General features: G+C 38.5%; 1 protein-coding gene across 1 annotated transcript in view; it reads left to right on the forward strand.

The window, feature by feature from the left end:
• LOC123506796 (rho guanine nucleotide exchange factor 11-like) overlaps positions 1 to 18,376 on the forward strand; it is a gene marked incomplete in the record, with an annotated part of 643,649 nt that overhangs the window by 526,727 nt on the left and 98,546 nt on the right. The window contains 1 exon segment of the mRNA XM_045259143.1: positions 6,048 to 6,275. Coding sequence (XP_045115078.1) covers positions 6,048 to 6,275 — 228 coding nt within the window.

Genomic DNA, 18,376 nt, shown 5'->3' on the forward strand with positions numbered 1-18,376 from the left:
ATAATTATTTTCTCTTTGTTATTCTGAATACAATGATGTACTTTCTAGCTCGATGTGACCTCTGAAAGTTTAGTTATTGCCTTATCAAGGATTCCTCCTCCGCCCGCTGTGTGATCCGTTAAACAGAAACAGCTCGGTGAGCGATGACATCGCGCAAACACGCACACTCTCTCTCTTTCTTTCTCTCTCTCATCTTGGAAGATAAATTGTACACTTCCAATGAGAGAGAGAGAGAGAGAGAGAGTATTCTTTCTCCCCTTTTCATATCAAGTTTCAACCAAATAACATGTAGGTATCATCTCTCTCTCTCTCTCTCTCTCTCTGGTAGCTCAGTGGTTAGAGTGCTGGCTACACAAGCCAGAGGACCGGGGTTCGATTTCCTGGCCGGATGGAGATATTTGGGTGTGTCTCCTTTCACGTGTAGCCCCTGTTCACCTAGCAGTGATGTAAATCGAGGAGTTGTGACCTTGTTGTCCCAGTGTGTGGTGTGTGCCTGGTCTCAGGCCTATCCGAAGATCAGAAATAACGAGCTCTGAGCTCGTTCCGTAGGATAACGTCTGGCTGTCTCGTCAGAGACTGCAGCAGATCAAACAGTAAAACACACACACACACACACACACACATATATGGAGACGGGACCACACGAGCATAAAGCCCAGGCCCTGTAAAACTACAACTAGGTAAATACACACACACACACACACACACACACACACACACACTTATATAACCATATAAGAGAGTTCTTTAATGAAATTGACTGGTCTGTGATATACCAGGAAGGGATATGCAATTGAAATACGATAAATTTATGGATTTATATATAATTTTATTATTTATTTTATTTATTTTATTTTTATTTATTTTTTTTTTACGTAGGGAAGAGGGCCAGCCAAGGGCAAAAAAAAGAAGTTAGATAAAGGCCCACTTGAGAGCTGGCTCTCCAAAAGAGTACAAAAAGTGCCAAAACCGTCAGCCAGAATTAGGGGAGCAAATGCCTCGATACCTCCCTCTTAAAAGAAGACAAGTTGTAGGAATTCGGAAATACAGATGCAGGGAGGGAGTTCCAGAGTTTACCAATGAAAGGGATGAATGATTGAGCATACTGGTTAACTCTTGCATTAGAGAGTTGGACAGAATAGGGATGAGAGGAAGAAGAAAGCCTTGTGCAGCATGGCCGCAGGAGGAGGGGAGGCATGCAGTTAGCAAGATCAGTAGAACAGTTACCATGAAAATAGCGATAAAATATAGAAAGGGATGCAACATTTCGGCGGTGAGAAAGAGACTAAAGACAGTTAGTCAGAGGAGGGGAGTTGATGAGATGAAGAGCTTTCGATTCCACCCTATCAAGCAAAGCTGTGTGACTGGAACCCCCCCAAACATGCAAAGAGTACTCCATACAGGGACGGATAAGGCCCATATACAGAGTAAGCAGTTGGAAGGGCGAGAAAAACTGGCGGAGACGCCTCAGAACACCTAATTTCATAGAACCTGTTTTAGCAAGAGATGAGATGTGAAGTTTCCAGTTAAGATTATGAGCAAAGGACAGACCGAGGATATTCATTGTGGAAGAGGGAGACAGTTGATTGTCATTGAAGAAGAGGGGATAGTTGTCTGGAAGGTTGTGTCGAGTTGATAGATGGAGGAATTGAGGTTTTGAGGCATTGAAAACTACTAGATTTTCTCTGCCCCTATCAGAAATTTTAGAAAGATTGGAAGTCAGGCGTTCTGTGGCGTCCCCGCGTGATCTGTTAATTTCCTGAAGGGTTGGACGTCTCTGAAAGAACGTGGAAAGATGTAGGGTGGTATCATCAGCGTAGGAGTGGATAGGGCAAGAAGTTTGGTTAAGAAGGTCATTAATGAATAATAGAAAGAGAGTGGGTGACAGGACAGAACCCTGAGGAACACCACTATTAATAGGTTTAGGAGAAGAACAGTAGCCGTCTACCACAGCAGCAATAGAGCGGTCGGAAAGGAAACATGAGATAAAGTTGCAGAGAGAAGGATAGAAGCCGTAAGAGGGCAGTTTTTAAATCAAAGCTTTATGCCAGACTCTATCAAAAGCTTTTGATATGTCTAACGCAACAGCAAAAGTTTCACCGAAATCTCTAAAAGAGGATGACCAAGACTCAGTAACTCTGCTGTGAAGAAGTTTGTGCCATATCACAGAAAGAGGACTTTAAATAATAAACAGTGGTTTAATAGAAATTGTGAAGAAGTAAAAAATAACAAAGAAAAGGCATGGAAGAAACTTAAGAAAAACAGTGAAGTATTATCAAGAGAAGTCTACAAAACAACAAGGAATAGATATGTTGAAGTATGGAGAACAGCACAAAAGGAATATGAACAGAGAGTGGTGGAAAACTGTGATAATGACCCTAAAATGTTTTACAAATTCATAAATGGAAAACTAAATAAAAGGGAGGCAATAGAAAAAGTAAAAGATGGGGAAGGAGTATATGAGGATGCTAGAGATATAGCTGAAATATTGGACGACAACTTTTGCAAAGTGTTTACAAAGGAGGAGCATTTTACGGGAGGAAGGCCTACGGAAATAAAGCAAATGCAGGACATCATGGTTACTAAAGAAGATATAAGGAAAATTATAAGTAACTTGGATATTAATAAATCAATGGGGCCTGATGGCATATCTGGGAGGTTGCTAAAGAATGTAAGGATCAATTGTTGAACCCCATATTTGATATTGTGGAAACCTCCATACGAACAGGAATAGTCCCGAAAGAGTGGAAAAGAGCTGACATTGTGCCTATATATAAGAATGGTAGTAGAATGGAACTGTTAAATTACAGACCAGTATCGTTGACTAGTATATTGTGCAAGGTATGTGAAGAAGTAATTAAAGCAAAGTGGAGTGAGTATCTAGAAAGTGAAAACATTCTGAGTGAAAGGCAGTTTGGTTTCAGAAAAGGAAGATCGTGCGTATCCAATTTATTATGTTTTTATTCAAGAGTGACTGACATACTACAACATAGAGAGGGATGGGTGGATGCTATTTACCTGGACTTGAGAAAGGCCTTTGATAAAGTGCCACACAATAGACTGATGTGGAAACTAAAGAAGATTGGAGGAGTAAGTGATAAACTAGCAAAATGGATGGAAAATTACTTAGTGGGAAGAGAAATGCGAACAGTGGTGAGAGGAAAGAAGTCAGAGTGGAAAAAGGTAACCAGTGGAGTTCCACAAGGGTCAGTGATGGGTCCCATCATGTTTTTGATTTATGTTAATGATATGCCAGTAGGAATTGACAGTTACATGAATATGTTTGGACGATACTAAAATTATGAGGAGAGTAAAGAATGTGGAAGATTGTAACAAGTTACAGGAAGATCTTGATAAAATATATGAGTGGAGTAAAGAGTGGCACATGGAATTTGATATAAACAAGAGCCATGTTATGAAAATGGGAAAAAGTAGATACAGACCAAACAGGGATTACAGGCTGGGTGATGAGAAAATTGAAGAGACCAATGAGAAAGACCTAGGAGTAACCGTGCAAAACACTTTGTCACTGGAGAAACACATTAACAAGATATTTTGGTAAACATATAACATGCTTCAAAATATTGGTCTTGCATTCCACTACCTAGATGAAGGAATGATGAAGATACTATGCACTTTCATAAGACCCCAGTTAGAATATGCAGCTTGCGTCTGGTCACCGCATATGAAGAAAAATGTGAAGGTGGAAAGGGTACAGAGGCTGGCAACAAGGATGGTTCTAGGACTCAGGGAGTTAGACTATGAGGAAAGACTGAGGAAGCTGGGGCTGACTACATTAGAAGAGAAGAACAAGAGGAGACATGATAACTATGTATAAATTGGTGAACAGGATTGACATACTGGACAGAGAGTTGATAAAGTAATCATCTCCGAGGACATGGAAAAAACTAATAAAAGACATCTGTCTAAATGACGTGAGAAAGTACAGTTTCCCGCACCATAGTATTGATAAGTGGAATAAACTGAGCAGTGATGTCGTTGATGCAGTGTGTGTCAATCAGATGAAAGAGAGATATGACAGGAATGGACAAGGAGACAGGACACAGAGAGCTTAGCTCGGGCCCTGTAATACACAAATAGGTAAATACAGATAGGTAAATACACAGTGGAGACTCAGTACTCGAAATTAATTAATTCCAAACGGCTGTTTGAGCATCAAAAAATTTGGCTATTGATACCTATAAATCAGGTAATTCATTCTAGTTTTAGCAAAACCTCAAGTTTATAAAATTTTCAATGTAATTTTATTTTTTTTACAATTTTTATTTGTACATAATGTAAGTGAAGGCTGGTCTTGGATAACATAGAAGAGGAGAGAAGAAGGATGGGGAGGACGAGGGAGGTCGTCATAAGACAAGTCACCATCCATGAAAACGTCTGGTGTGATTCCTGTAAATTCATTAGTGGAGGGATGTGTCTCACAAACACTTTCACTTTCATTAGATTCCTTATTTGCACCCCAATGGTGTCATTGTAAGCTTCTAAATGAAAAATCAGTGACAGAATGCAGAAGAATGTGTTTTTTCTCAAGACTGCGGCAGGACTAGGGATATGCACTGGTGCCCGGTATACCAGAATACTGGCAATTTTTTATATTTTTTTATTTCTTTATTTTTATTTTATTTATTTATTTCTATTTATTTTTTTTTACCGGTAAAATGGGATCAGAATGGAACAATAATAGTGGCAGAGAGGGAGAGGCCAGAGCTTTCTTTACAACCATGTGTGCAGCCATTCGATTACCAGATATTCTTACTACTAATAAGCCTTTGGTGTTAATGTAAGTTTATAAATGAAAAACTACAGATAGAACACTTGAGAATGTTATTCTGAAGGCTGCAGCAGTACAATTGGGAGAAGGGGGGAGGGAGAGGCTAAGAAGCCTTTGTTTACCACCATGTGTGTGGATGTTCGACTATCAAGTATTTTTTTTTTTTAGTGTAAAATCAAACTTTTGTGTTCTAGTATTGAAATTTTTTTTTTCTCATTCTTAGCTCATACAGCTCTCTCTTTTGCTGATGCTCTTTTTCCTTTTTTTACCCCTCCCCTCATTCCCTGCTCACAGGTCTGCTCGCACTCACTCTCTCCAGTCGCGCCGAGGCTCTCCACTTGTGCTCATGCTCTCCGATTTCTCTTTCTCCCACCCATACTTTTTCAATTGCGTTAATTAGAATCACCTGCTATTACTACTTCTGCTAATGCTACTACCACTACCACTATTACTGCTACTGTTACTGCTACTGCTACTGTTACTGCTGCTGCTGCTGTTGCTGCTGCTGCTGCTACACTGCTACACTGCTACTACTGCTGCTACACTGCTACTACTGCTACACTACTACTACTGCTACTACTACTGCTGCTACTACTGCTGCTGCTGCTAAAACTACTACTACTACTACTGCTGCTGCTAAAACTACTACTACTACTACTACTACTACTACTACTACTACTACTACTACTACTACTACTACTACTACTACTACTACTTCTGTGAGCTGAGACCATAAAGTTAAGCACAAGTGCAACTGCGAGCGGGAAGTGCTTTGGTGTTCCCCAAAAAATTAACAAACGAGCACTAGCCGAAGGGTCTGCCTGAAAGAGTGAAAGAGCGTGAGCGGATCTTAATTTTGAGAGCACTTACCCAGCTTTGATGGTGGCCAGATGAAGTGACCTCACTCACATACCTCCTCATTTTTCTAGGAAATTAGTGAAGATCGGCAAGAGTGATAGCATTGATCCTCAGCTGTGCTCCTTGTTACTGTACTACATGAAATAGTTATTTTGCTTGTTACTATACTACATAAAATAACTTATTTTTATCATATATTTTGGATTTCTTTGTTCACCATACCAATGAATAACAAAATATATTCCAACAATAGTTAGTGAATTGGTATGTCAACATTTTTTTTATTTTAATTTGGTCATACAAAAAATTTGAATACATTTTTGCAAAAAGTTCCCTATTATTAATGACTGTAGTAACCTTTATATGTTATTTTCATATTTTTACCTTTCTCCCATAGTACCCACTGCTAATTGAGCAGCTACTGGGCTATACAGACAGTAGTGCTCAACCTGAGGAATATGAGCAACTCTCTCGGTCCCTGGAAAGGTCTAAGGAAATCTTGGCATTTGTAAACACAGCTGTGCAGGAGGCAGAGAACAGTCAACGGCTGCATGAGCTACAACGCAAGTTGGACCAATCATCACTTGCCAAAAACAAGCATGGCCACTTAGAGGAGCTGAAAGGGGTATGTATTTTTTTCAGTTAAAGACAAACAACTCCATATATTGGTATATTTCATAGCTCTTCATAATGGCAGATGACATTGACCTATAATTTTTTACAAATATTTTGTTGTAGCAGTGATTCATTAGATTTATATACATTATTACAGTAAAGTGTTAAAGTTGATGACAAATGAATAACATGCCCTTGTTTACTCCTGTGTATTACCAATTAAGCTTTGAGCTCCAAATTATAAAAGAAATTGATGTGGTTTATATAAGCAACAATTTCATGCTTATGCATTTTTTTTTTTTTTTTTTTTTTTTTAGTGGAACACAAGAATATTACTCATATCAAAGCTATCCTATACCAGTATTGCAGAATTCCTAGTAAGGAATTATTTTTTATATTTCTTATCAAATTTCAATTTCTTTTATTTATTTTTGTTCTCCCTTATAATTTCATCCTTGTTTTGTTGTTTGTATTTATCTGATTAACATGAAATTTTCACACATGATTCAATGGTGACTTCCTGAGGATGTGAGAAATGAATATATTAGAGTAAGGAGAGAGGAAGAAAGAAACTGAGAAAGAAGTGGTACAAAAAAGTGAAGATAATTCCAAGCTTTTTTACAAATTTGTAAATGGTAAGATGAAGAATAAGGAAACAATAGAAAAATAATTAAAGGAGGGAAGACATACCAAACAGCAAAGGAAATTAATGAAATAATGAATGAGACCTTCAAAACTGTGTTCACTGAAGAAGAGGATTTTGCAGAGCCAAATAGGACATTGCATTGCCAAGGATTGTAGGAAATCATAGTGCACATAGAGAATATTAGAAGATTATTAGATAATTTGGATGTCAGAAAAACAATGAGGCTGAATGGAGTATCAGGTTGGGTGCTAAAAGAATGTAAAAAGCAGCTGTTAGATCCAACTTGGGAGAGTACCACTAGAAGGGAAGAGAGTCAATGTAATACCATCATTTAAAGGAGGAAAGGTAACTGAGCCATTAAATTACAAACTGGTGTCACTTACAAGTGTTGTGGGGAAGTTATGTGAAATAGTTATAAAAAAAAAATGGGTTAAACACCTGGAAGAAGAAGAAGTTATATTGAACAGATAATTTGGGTTCAATATGTGTGTCAAACTTCTTAAATTTCTACTCAAGAGTAATAGAAGGATTGGAAAGCAGAGATGGATGGGTGGACACAGTATACCTGGACATAAAAAAGGCTTTTGATAAAGTCCCTCATGGCAGACTACCTTGGAAGTTAGAGAGCATAGGAGGGCTGCTAGGAACTTTGTTAGACTTTTTATTTTTTTTTTTATTTATTTATTTTTTTTTTTACGGTAAGGCCTATAGCGCCTGTAGGCACACTTGAAGAGTGTATGGGAAGCGCTGTTCAGCTTCCGCCCATTAGTGGCGCAGGCAATTTTATTTATAGTGGTACCCATATTAGGGCCCATATCACCGCCCAAGCTCATCTTGAGTGTAACCACCTAGAACCTGGGTATCATGCTGATATGTAGGTAAATTTAAACCACTTGACAAATGGCAAAGTGTTTTAAGGCTGTACGTGGTGGGATTCGAACCTACGCGTGGACGTCTGCCCAATCCCACGCTCACCACCTTATCCACTATGTCACCGCCTCCCTGGATAAGGAATTATTTGAAGAACAGGGAGATGGGAACTGTGATCAGAGATACACACTATCTTGGGGTAAAGTAACAAGTGGAGTGCCACAAGGGTAAGTGTTAGCCCCCATTATGTTCCAGATATATGTAAACAACATTCACAATGGGGTTAACAGTTATATTAATTTGTTTTCTGATGATGCAAAGCTGCTAAGAGTAATCAAAACTGAGAGGACTGTTTGCTGTTGCAGGAAGATATAAACAAAATCTATGAGTGGAGTAAGAAGTGAAAATTGGAGTTCAGTGCCAAGAAATGTCATGTAATACAATTAGAAAAGACTAAGAGAAGACCAATATAGAACTATCTGATGGGAGAGAAACAAATAACGAAGACTAAAAAGGAAAAAGATCTGGGAGTGATTATACACCTAACCCTCTGTTATCGCGCGAAATTGGTGCCTAAAAAACCACGCGATAGCGGAAAATGTAATAATTGAAGTGAAGAATAAATAGGAAATAAATTAATTGGTGCTTCAACACAAAAATTTTCCTAAAAACCAGCTCTGAACAACAGAATACCACATGTGAGACTGAGAGGTGGTGGTGGTGGTGGTGGTGGTGGACAGAGTAACCAGAACCAATCAGCTCCCTTATTCAAATCACGTGATGTAAATACACAGCAATGATTGGCTGCTGGCTCTTCCTCCTCCTCCTCCTCCTCCTGATGACCATCATCTTTTTCCCCCTCTACCTCTTCCTCCTTCTCATCCCCATCTAAACATTCATCAGTGTGTGGTTGGGATATGGGTACTACTACTACTACTACTACTACTACTACTGTGGGTGCGTGATAACGACTTTCCAGATAAAACTGAATTTTGCAGATTTTCATAAGTGCGCGATAACGCGTAAACACAATAACAAAGGGTTATGTGTACAGGAAAATCTGAACCCCGAAAAACACATAAGTAAGATATTTGAATTGGCATATAAAATGTCGACTAATATAAGAGTAGCATTTCAATTCATGGACAAAGATTTGATGAAACAAATTATCACAACCATGATATGTCCTAAGCTGGAATATGCAGCAGTGGTGTGGTCACCGACCTCTAAAAAAAGATATAAAAAGATTAGAATGGATTCAGAAGAGAGCTACAAAATGGGGCCAGAAGTAAAGGACCTAACATATGAAGAAAGACTGAAGGGAATGGGACTGCCAACCTTACAAGATAGAAGAGAACAAGGAGACCTAATAAGAATATATAAAATAGTAAATGGCATTTAAAAGATGACAAGGAAGACCTGGTGCCGGTGACAGAAGAAAGAAGAAGGACATGAAGACAAGTAAAGAAGATTAGGATGATGCAGTGTGTGAAGGATATTGGAAAATACAGTTTTCCACATAGAACGGTGGAAAAGTGGAATGCAGTGAGTGATGAAGTTGTTACAGCACATAATGTGCATAACTTTAAAGAAAAATTGGATTAATGGAAACATGGAGACAGAACACTATGAGCCCCACTCGAGCCATGTACAATACACACTGCTTCTGCAACAGCACTGAGAGACCAAGATAGCCTACCCCTAAAATCCTTTATTCTTAAAGCATCCTGTTGGTTGTGAATAATTATCCAGAATTTTTCAGCCTCATCTAACACCTATGGGCTAGCCAACAGTTACAAATCTTTTTAACTGTCCATCCAACTGGTTGAAGTCTCTCAAATGTTTTTTCCCCTCCAACTCTTACAAGAAACAGCCCAATTTGGTGTGTAAACCATGGCAGTTGAAATGTAGGGTTGTGCTCATATGTATGCAAAGTATATACAGTACCTAGTATTTTTGTTTTAATGTACAAGTCCAGAGTAAGTGTGACTGAGGGTATGAACAGGAACACAATGGTGTTATTGAAGTCACAATCCAGGTTTGCTGCCATATGCCGATACAGATTCTGGGCATTGGGAAAGGGTGTAAGCTAGTTTAGACATGTACTGTTGAGGGTTTAACTTGGAGTACCCCTGTAATCCTTAACCCCTTCCCAACGTAGGATCTATATATAGACGTTTCGAAATTGGGACTTTTTGTCAGATCATCTATATATGTAGACAATCTTTACAAGTAACAAAATTTATAAAATGAATAATTATTTGGCACCTCAAATACCCAGACTTTGTCAACATTACCTCTCAAGGCTGGTCGCTGCTTGTGCTTTGTCAGTGGTGAATGTGCTATGCACATAAGCTAATATTGGACATTTTTGCATTTTTCTACTTTCTTTTATTATCAGTCTATCATGTCAATGATAAAGAACTGTACCACACGCCAGCAATGTTGCCTAAAAATGAATAAGTACAAAATAAGTATGTGAAAAATATGAAGAAAAGTGGAGTTAAATTACATTCAGGTCACAAGTCCTGGATGTGAATAACTCCAGACATTTATACAAATAAACTGACATACATTATCATTAATCAAACACAAATAACACCTATATATAGATTCAATTTTTTGTTCAGTTTTGCAGCAGATTCAATATACAGTGGAGACTCAATACTCAAACTTGATTCGTTCCAAAAGGCTGCTTGAGTATCAAAAAGTTTGACTATTGATACCTATAAATCAGGTATTTCATTCTAATCTTAGCAAAAGCTCAAGTTAATACAGTGGCCACAAAAAAAGTAGATATTTTCACCGCAATAAAAAAAAGTACACCGCAAATATCCGTGTAGTGTTTATTTGGGGTTCCGCCGCTAGCAGAGTAGGTGGAGCTAGTGATGATGTTGGTCGGCTAGAGCCCACCTCTATTCATTGTTCTTTACCACACCAAGCTTCAGTGTGCCTCTGGTGCTTCTACAGAGAGGGTTTTTGTTACATTGCTCCTGAGCACTCCAATTTGCTACTTGTGTGCCAACTCTAACGTTCTACCAGACACCCCACATTCATTATTATGGGTTATGCACAGCTGTCTCTTCAAGATAAAACCTGGGGCTTTGCCTTCCTAATCAAAGGCTTCTCTGTCATACACAGCAGCAGAATTAAAGGTGACAAGAAGAACCATTTACAAGCTAAAAACTGCAGCAGAGAACCTCCATTTTGGTGTGGTACTAGTCAGAAAACCAGGCTCTGGGGCAGCAAGGAAGATGTATCCATACACAGGCAAGGTCCTGGCAAGAGAGGTGAAGGAAGACTCTTCGATTACAGCTGTCAGACTGAAAGAGAAACACCTCAACCTCCTGCAAAACGTCTCAGTGCGAACTATTCAACACCGCCTTCAGAAGACCTCAAATTGCTAGCATGCCATGCCGCCCAAGAAACTATCTCTGATGGAGGCTATGAAGAAGCAACATCTGGATTTCTACCGGAAATACAAGGAGTGGAGGTTGGCAGACTGACAGAATGCAATGTTCAGCGATGGAAGCACGTTCTGGCTGATCAGGGGTGACTCCAAGATCGTGAGGAGGCCCAGTAATGTGTCTCGTTATGACCCTCACTACACTGTCAAAATGGTCAAACACCCAGACAGTGCTATGGTGTAGAGAGGCATTCACTGGTCATAAGGGCTGGGTTGGACTCTACTGTCTTCCTAACAATGTGATGATGAAGTCAACTAATTATATTGAGGTCTTCGAAGAGCACATGCTGACTTTTTGGAGCATTCACGAAGGAGAATATTCTATGCACGACTTAAGACCAACACATCGGTCTATGAGCTCTGAGCTCGCTCCGTAATGGGAAAGACTGGCTGGGTGACCAGCAGGCGACCGAGGTGAATTACATAAGTCCAAGGTCAAGCAATTCATTGTGCAAAACAATATACATGTTCCCGACTGGCCAGGCAACTCCCCAGACTTCAACCTCATCGAAAATACCAGGCAAGTAATGAAGACCAAGCTGGAGAACTCGTGCCCCAACAGCATCAAGAATCTGACAAAAGAGCTGAAAAAGATATGGATCTACTTCAGTGTCTCTTGCTTCTCCAGCCTTGCTGCTTTCATGCCCAGGAGGATTCAGAGTGTTCTAAAGTCCAAGGGAAATGTGTCCAAAATACTAATTATAAGATAAAATTCTAAATAAAACAGCCCTAATTGGTATTGTATAGTTTTACTAACCAAAATTCACTGATGTATACTTTTTTTGCTGTCGCAATAAAAAAATTCAATGTATTTTTTTAAATAATTTTAATTTTACATACCATAAGTGAAGGCTGGTGATGGATAAAGTAGAATAGGAGGGAGTAGGGTGGGGAGGAGGAGGGAGATCATCAGAAGATGAATCACCATCCATGAAAAAGTCTTGGAACTTTTCTCTTGGTGTGATTCCTGTGAACCCACTAGTGGAGAGCTATGGCTCATTAATACATACACTCTTATTAGATTCCTTACTTTCACTACTAAGAAGCATCTTTGGTGCCATTATAAGTTTCTAAATTAAAAGTACCGATAGAATGCAAAAGAATGTTTTTTCTCAGACTGCTGCAGGACTAGAGATGTGCACCGGTATTCAGTATACCAGAATACCAGTATTTTCCTTCAGTATTACCAGTAATATCAGTATCAGAACAGGACAATGCCAGCAGTGGGGAGTGAGAGGCCAGAGCTTTGCTTACAACCATGTATGTGGCTGTTCGATTATCAGGTATTTTCACCACTAATAAGCCTTTGATGTTAATGTAAGTTTATAAATGAAAACTATGGACAGAATGCAAGAGAGTGTCATTCTGACAACTGAGGCAGCACAAATGGTGGATGGGTGGAGGGAGAGGCCAGGGAACCTTTGTTTACAACCACATGTGTGGATGTTCGACTATCAGGTATTTTTTCAGGTACAAAATCAAACTTTTGCGTTTGAGTATTGAAAGGCTTGACTATTAAGACATTCAAGTATCGAGTCTCCACTGTATAGATGTCAATCTGGAATACCCATTTGCTGGGAAACTATATACAGACAACCCCCGCTTAACGAACATTCACACAACAAAATTTCGCTACAATGAACGTTTCCTTTTACTACTATCTGCTCATATAACGAACACCAAATTTGCTTTAATGAAATTTTATCCAAGTAATTTTTTCCAAGTTTGAAAGCCCCGCCGTATCACGCAAGCCGACAGGCTTTTGAATACACCAGCGCCTCTAGTGGACAGAACGCACACCACTCACTCCTCTACCCTTCCCTGCTCTTAGTTCAAAACAAAAACAGTGTCCAGGAGCAGCTTGTCATCTCACACTCAACATTCCACAAAAACGCCCTGCAACCAGTCCAGTCCTGCAATGTCGCCTAGCGTTGCTAAGAAGACCAGGAAGTCTCTTACTCTCGAAGTGAAGCTGGATATTATTCACAGACACGAGAGAGGCGAGAAAACTAATAGCATTGCTCGCTACCATGGCTTGACTCCATCTACTGTCTCTAATATTTTCAAGTAGCAGACTCTATTAATACGTATGTTCCTTACAAGCTAAAAGAACCACATGAACTCAAGACTCTGCAATGGATAAAATGGAAAGCCTTGTGGAAATGTGGTACATAAGTTTTGTATGCGGTACAATGATGTGCCTTTTGTTTACATTCTACAGGTTGCCAGCTAGCGTCTTTCCTGCTCCACTCTCCCTCCCTTCATAAATTTACGATCATCAACATTATAAAGTTATTTACATACATACATTAGTGTACATTATAATGACTTAGTCTTAAATTAAACTGCTTAAATGTTTAAATTCATAATTTTTACTTTCATTAAACCTTTTACTGTACTATGATGCACTCTCGCTTTGTTTACTCTCAATGTAAGTTCAAGTCAGGGGTCACACTTGTTATGATTAGTTTGCTTAATGAAAATTCGCACAACGAACATTTTTTTAGGAACGTAACCTGTTCGTTAAGTGGGGTTGCCTGTATAGACATATGGATGAAAGTTGGTAGTCTATATATAGACAATTATGAATTTAAACATTTAAGCAGCTTAATTTTTTTGTCTATATATAGACAATATTTTGTCTGCCCTCCTGCTGGGAAGCAGTTAATTTACTCATCTCATGTCATCAGTTTTTTATGTATGAGATGCTTTCATTTATGTGTATTTACCTAATTGTGTGTGTGTGTGTGTGTGTGTGTGTGTGTGTGTGTATTTACCTAGTTGTATTTACCTAGTTGTAGTTTTACAGGGCCTAGTTGTAGGGCTTTATGCTCGTGTGGTCCCGTCTCCATATCTACACTTATCCAATTTTTCTTTAAAACTATGTACACTCTTTGCTGACACCACTTCCTCACTCAAACTGTTCCAAGTCTCAACACATCTTTATGGAAACTAAATTTTTAACATCTCTCAGACATCGTCCCTTCCTTAGTTTCTTACTATGCGATCTTGTGCTTCTAAAGTCATATTCTTCTCTCAGGATCAGTTTCTCATTATCCACTTCATCCATTCCGTTAATCAATTTATAAACTTGTATCAGATCCCCTCTCTCTTCTCTGCTCCAAGGTTGGTAGATCCATTGCCTTTAGTCTCTCCTCATATGCCATCCCTTTAAATTCTGGAACCATTCTTGTAGCCATTTTTGTAGTCTCTCTAATTTTCTTATGTGTTTCTTTTATGGGAGTCCACACAACTCCTGCATATTCCAATCTAGGTCTTATTTTAGTACTTATCAATTTCTTCATCATTTCCTTGTCCATATAGTGAAATGCTACTCCAATATTCCTTAGCAAATTATACGTCTCTCTGAAAATTCTATCAATATGGCTTACCGGTTGATTATTTTCTTCCATTGTCACTCCCAAGTCCTTTTCCTTTTTACTTTTTCTAGTTCTACTCCATCTCCCATCTTATAGATTCCCACTGGTCGTCTTTCACTTTTTCCCATTTCCATGACATGGCTTTTGTCCACATTGAATTCCATCTCCCATTTTTTGCTCCATTTCCAGATCTTGTTTAAGTCTTCCTGTAGTATTTCACAATCCTCTTTTTGTTTAATGACTCTGCACAGTTTCGCATCGTCCGCAAACAGATTTATGTAGCTGTTCACTCCCTCTGGCATGTCATTTATATATACGAGAAAAAGTATTGGTGCCAATACTGACCCCTGTGGCACTCCGCTGTCTACTGTTCTCCACTTGGACTTCATATCTTTAACTATCGTCCTTATTTCTCTCCCCCTTAAGTAATTCTTCATCCATCTCAATGTGCTTCCTTTTAAGCCACCCTTCTCCTCTAACTTCCATAGTAATCTTTCATGTGGCACTTTATCAAAAGCCTTTTTTAGATCTAAATAAATACAGTCAACCCATCCTCTCTCTCTTGTACTTTATCAACTATTCTAGAGTAGAAACTCAATAAATTTGTCACACATGACCGACCTTTTCTAAAACCAAATTGGCTATTTGATAATATTTTGTTGTCTTCAAGAAACTCAATCCATTGCTTCTTTATTACTTTTCACACATCTTGCATATTACACTAGTTAGTGATACCGGTCTGTAATTTAAAGGTTCTTCCTTCCTTCCGCTCTTATATATGGGAACCACCTCAGCTCTTTTCCACTCCACTGGCACTGTTCCATTTTCTATTGAGCATTTTATGATGTTGTATATTGGACTTGCTAGTTCTTCCCTACATTCTTTCAGTATTCTGCCTGAGACTTCATCCGGTCCCATTGCCTTTTCCTCATCCAATTCCGTCATCAACTTTTTATTTCAAGCTTGGTTACTTTAATCTCTTTCATATAGACAGTCTCTCTATTACCCTGTGGTCTTTCAAATTTGGATTCCTTAGTAAAGACCTCATGAAATTTACTATTTAACAGTTCTGCCATACTTTTGGGTCTTCCACCATTCTGTTTTCTCCTTTTAACCTTTCTATTGTTTCTTTTTGTCTTATTTTTCCATTTATGAATCTGTAGAACAATTTTGGTTGTTCCTTACATTTTTCGACAATGTCCTTTTCATAGTTCTTTTCTTCTTCCTTTCTCACCTTAGCATATTCATTTCTTGCTGTTTTGAAGTTTTCCTTATTTTCTGGATTTCTGTTTCTTCTCCACCTTTTCCATGCTCCATCTCGTTTCTCCTTTGCCCTAGCACATCTTGCATTAAACCAATCTTTCTTTCCTTCTTCTTTAGGTCTATATTTCGGAACATATTCCCTGACCCCAGTTTTGTATATTTCCAAAAATAAGTTATATTTCTCTTGAACCGTTAATGAGTTTTCCATCTCCTCCCAGTTTACGTTTTAAAATAGTTCTTGAGATTCTCAATATCAGCCTTTCTGTAATTTAATCGGTCTCCTTTGTATGATTCATCTCTATCTTCCTTTCCTTCTTCTATATCCATCTCTAATATTACATGGTCACTCTTTCCCAATGGGCACTTGTATCTTATATCATCGTTAATTGGTATATCCCTTGTAAAACTAGGTCTAATCTTGCCGGCTCATCGTTTCCTCTGAATCTTGTGTTTTCCTTTACTCTTTGGACCATCAAATTATCTATCATTAGGTTCAGGAATCTATCTCCCAGGCATCTTCCCCATACCACTTTCATAATTTTCCCAGTCTACCTCCTTACAGTTGAAATCTCCTATCAATATCACTTTTCTCCTTTCCTTAATGATTCTTGTAAGACTCCTTATTGTGTCATCTATCATGTCTCTATATTCTTGGTTAGTCCATGAGTTTGTTTTGGTGGCACATATGTTCCAATGATTGTTAACTCCTTTTTGTTAATATGCATCTTAACATACAGTATTTCTGATTTTCCTTCCCAAACTCCACTTGATTTACCACTATCTCCTTCCTTAACATCATCATGACTCCTCCTCCTCCTTTACCCACTCTGTCTCTCCTCCATATATTATACCTTTTATCTATGTCTATTTTATTGCCTCATTTAACTTTGTTTCCACCAGGCATACAATATCTGGTTCTTCTTTCTTTATGTAATCTCTTAATTCTAATTTACTAGATAAAATCCCATCTATGTTTGTATACATCATTTTTAATCTCTTGTTCTTATCATTTTTAGTTAAACTTGCTCCATTTTTTCTCTTCTTTCTCTTTTATATACCATTTCCTTATCCTGTCTCCTATAATTCTCCAAAAATGCCTTCTTCTCCTCCTCTGACCTTTGTGTGTTTTTGTGTGTTGTGTGTGTAATTTTTTCACCTCGCCTGCTTCACCCAGCTAGTCTTCATTATATATAGCTCAGAGCTCATAGATCTTCTTCGGTTTTCTCACATCACACACAACACACACTGCGAGGCCACAATAGACTTACATCCTCTATTTACTGCTAGGTGAACAGGGCCCACATTTCTTGCCCATTTGCCTCGCCGCTTGGTGTGTATTTACCTAGTTGTATTTACCTAGTTGTAGTTTTACAGGGCCTGGGCTTTATGCTCGTGTGCCCCCATCTCCATATCTACACTTATCCAATTTCTCTTTAAAACTATGCACACTCGTTGCTGACACCACTTCCTCACGCAAACTGTTCCAAGTCTCAACACATCTTTGTGGGAAACTATGTTTTTTAACATCTCTCAGACATCTCCCCTTCCTCAGTTTCTTACTATGCGATCTTGTGCTTCTAATGTCATATTCTTCTCTCAGGATTAGTTTCTCATTATCCACTTGATCCATTCCGTTAATCAATTTATAAACTTGTATCAGATCACTCTCTCTCTTCTCTGTTCCTTGGTAGATCCATAGCTTTTAGTCTCTCCTCATATGTCATCCCTTTAAATTCTTGAACCATTCTTGTAGCCATTTTTTGTAGTCTCTCCTATTTCCTTATGTGTTTCTTTTTCCACACAACTCCTGCATATTCCAATCTAGGTCTTATTTTAGTACTTATGAATTTCTTCATCATTTCTTTGTCCATATAGTGAAATGCTAATCCAATATTCCTGTGTGTGTGTGTGTGTGTGTGTGTGTGTGTGTGTGTGTGTGTGTGTGTGTGTGTGTGTGTATTTACCTAGTTGTATTTACCTAGTTGTAGTGCTTTATGCTCGTGTGGCCCCGTCTCCATATCTACACTTATCCAATCTTACTTTAAAAGTGTGCACACTCATTGCAGACACTACTTCTTCATCTAAACTGTTCCACGTCTCAATACATCTCTGGAAACTATATTTTTAATATCTCTCAGACATCTTCCCTTTCTCAGCTTTTTACTATGTGATCTTGTGCTTGGTGTCATATTCTTCTCTTAGGATCAGTTTCTCATTATCCACTTGGTCCATTCCGTGTGTGTGTGTGTGTGTATTTACCTAATTGTATTTACCTAATTGTAACATACGGAAAAGAGCTATGCTCGTGTTGTCCCGTCTCCATATCTACTAATGTCCAGCTTTTCTTAAAATCATGAATATTCCTTGCGTTGACCACTTCCACGTCTAAACTATTCCATGCTTCCACCCTTCTATGAGGGAAGCTATATTTTTCACATCTCTCCTATAAGTGGCCATTTTAGTTTTTTCCCATGCCCTCTCGACAT

The sequence above is a fragment of the Portunus trituberculatus genome, chromosome 20 (assembly GCF_017591435.1).
Source record: "Portunus trituberculatus isolate SZX2019 chromosome 20, ASM1759143v1, whole genome shotgun sequence".
Taxonomy (NCBI): domain Eukaryota; kingdom Metazoa; phylum Arthropoda; class Malacostraca; order Decapoda; family Portunidae; genus Portunus; species Portunus trituberculatus.